This window comes from Buceros rhinoceros, unplaced genomic scaffold, assembly GCF_000710305.1.
Source record: "Buceros rhinoceros silvestris isolate BGI_N320 unplaced genomic scaffold, ASM71030v1 scaffold9024, whole genome shotgun sequence".
NCBI classification, from domain to species: Eukaryota; Metazoa; Chordata; class Aves; order Bucerotiformes; family Bucerotidae; genus Buceros; species Buceros rhinoceros.
This window is the reverse complement of record NW_010406441.1, coordinates 2344-3614: the sequence shown is the minus strand read 5'-3', so window position 1 is coordinate 3614 and position 1271 is coordinate 2344. Positions and strand designations below refer to the sequence as shown.

Below are 1271 nucleotides of genomic sequence, written 5' to 3'. Positions count from 1 at the left end.
GGCGTCTTCGCGGAGCGAGCCTACTGTGAGTGCCCACCCAGCCCTGCTGCCCCCGATGTGGAGGGGCGCCTGGGCTTGGCTCCTCAAAGCTGCTGGTTGCACAGGGCGTGCTGAGGTGTGAAAGGTCCTGGCACAGCTTTGGACAAGAGTGTTGGTCCTCTCCTGGACGGACCAAGGATTTCTGAGGTTGGAAGGGACCTCTGGCCTTGCTCTGGTTCGATGCCCTGCTCAAAGCAAGGCCAGTTTCAAAGCTGATCAGGCTGCTCAAGATCTTGCCTAGAGAAGGTCTGAAGAGCTCCGAGGTTGGAGACCCCACCACCTCGTTGAGTCCATGCTAGTTTGTGACCATTCTCCTTGTGAAGAGTTTTTTACGTCAAACCTGAAGCTCCTTCAGAGAAACCAGTGCTGCTGCCTCTCGTCCTTTCCCTGTGCTTCTCTAAGAAAGAGTTTGGCTCTCTCCCCTCTGTAACACCCATTAAATGGCTGCAGACAGCCACAAGGTCTTCTCTGACCCATCTCCTCCAGCCTGAACAAGCCCGTTTCCCTCAGCATTTCCCCGACATGACGTCCTCCAGTCCCACCCATGCTGGTGGCCTCCACTGGACTCGTTCCAGTTTTTTGACACCTCTCATACTGGGATGCCCAGGTGCGGCCACAGTACCAAGGTGCAGTTTCACAGTGGAGAACAATCACCTCCATCGACCTCCAAGGAGATGCTGTCACCCAGCAGCTCTGGGGGGGCCTCACACAGAGAATCACACCCCTGTCCCCCCACAGCCCCATCCCCTGTGACCTTCTCTTGGTGGAGCCATGCAGGTGGCTGTCCCCTTGATGCAGGAAGGGTCACGGCCTTCAGCGTTGGGCAGGTCGAACCCTCCTCCGCTCTCTCTCCCCAGACTATGCTTTCGCATCCCCCAGCACTGGAATTGCGCAGACCACCTTTGTGGGGATCATCATCTCCCGGGGCTCAGCTGCCTGCATCTCCTTCATGTACTCCTACATCCTGCTTACCATGTGCCGCAACCTCATCACGGTCCTGCGGGAGACCTTCCTCAATTACTACATCCCCTTCGACGCCGCTGTGGACTTCCACCGCTGGATTGCCATGGCAGCCCTCATTTTCTCAGGTAGGTGGGCTGCTGGGGGATGTGCCGCCCACAAACCACAGCTACAGTGGGAGGACCAGCCCATCAGGGTAGAACCAGGCAGAAGCTTGAAGACCCATAGGGAGCCAGCAGAGACATAGACACCAGCGAACAGGAGGAATCAGC

General features: G+C 57.4%; 1 protein-coding gene across 1 annotated transcript in view; it reads left to right on the top strand.

Annotated features, from left to right (window-relative positions):
- Nucleotides 1-1271, top strand: part of LOC104491634 (dual oxidase 2-like) — a gene marked incomplete at both ends in the record, with an annotated part of 19357 nt that overhangs the window by 15804 nt on the left and 2282 nt on the right. Inside the window, 1 exon segment of the mRNA XM_010134084.1 lies at nt 897-1127. Within this exon segment, the coding sequence (XP_010132386.1) occupies nt 897-1127 (231 nt within the window).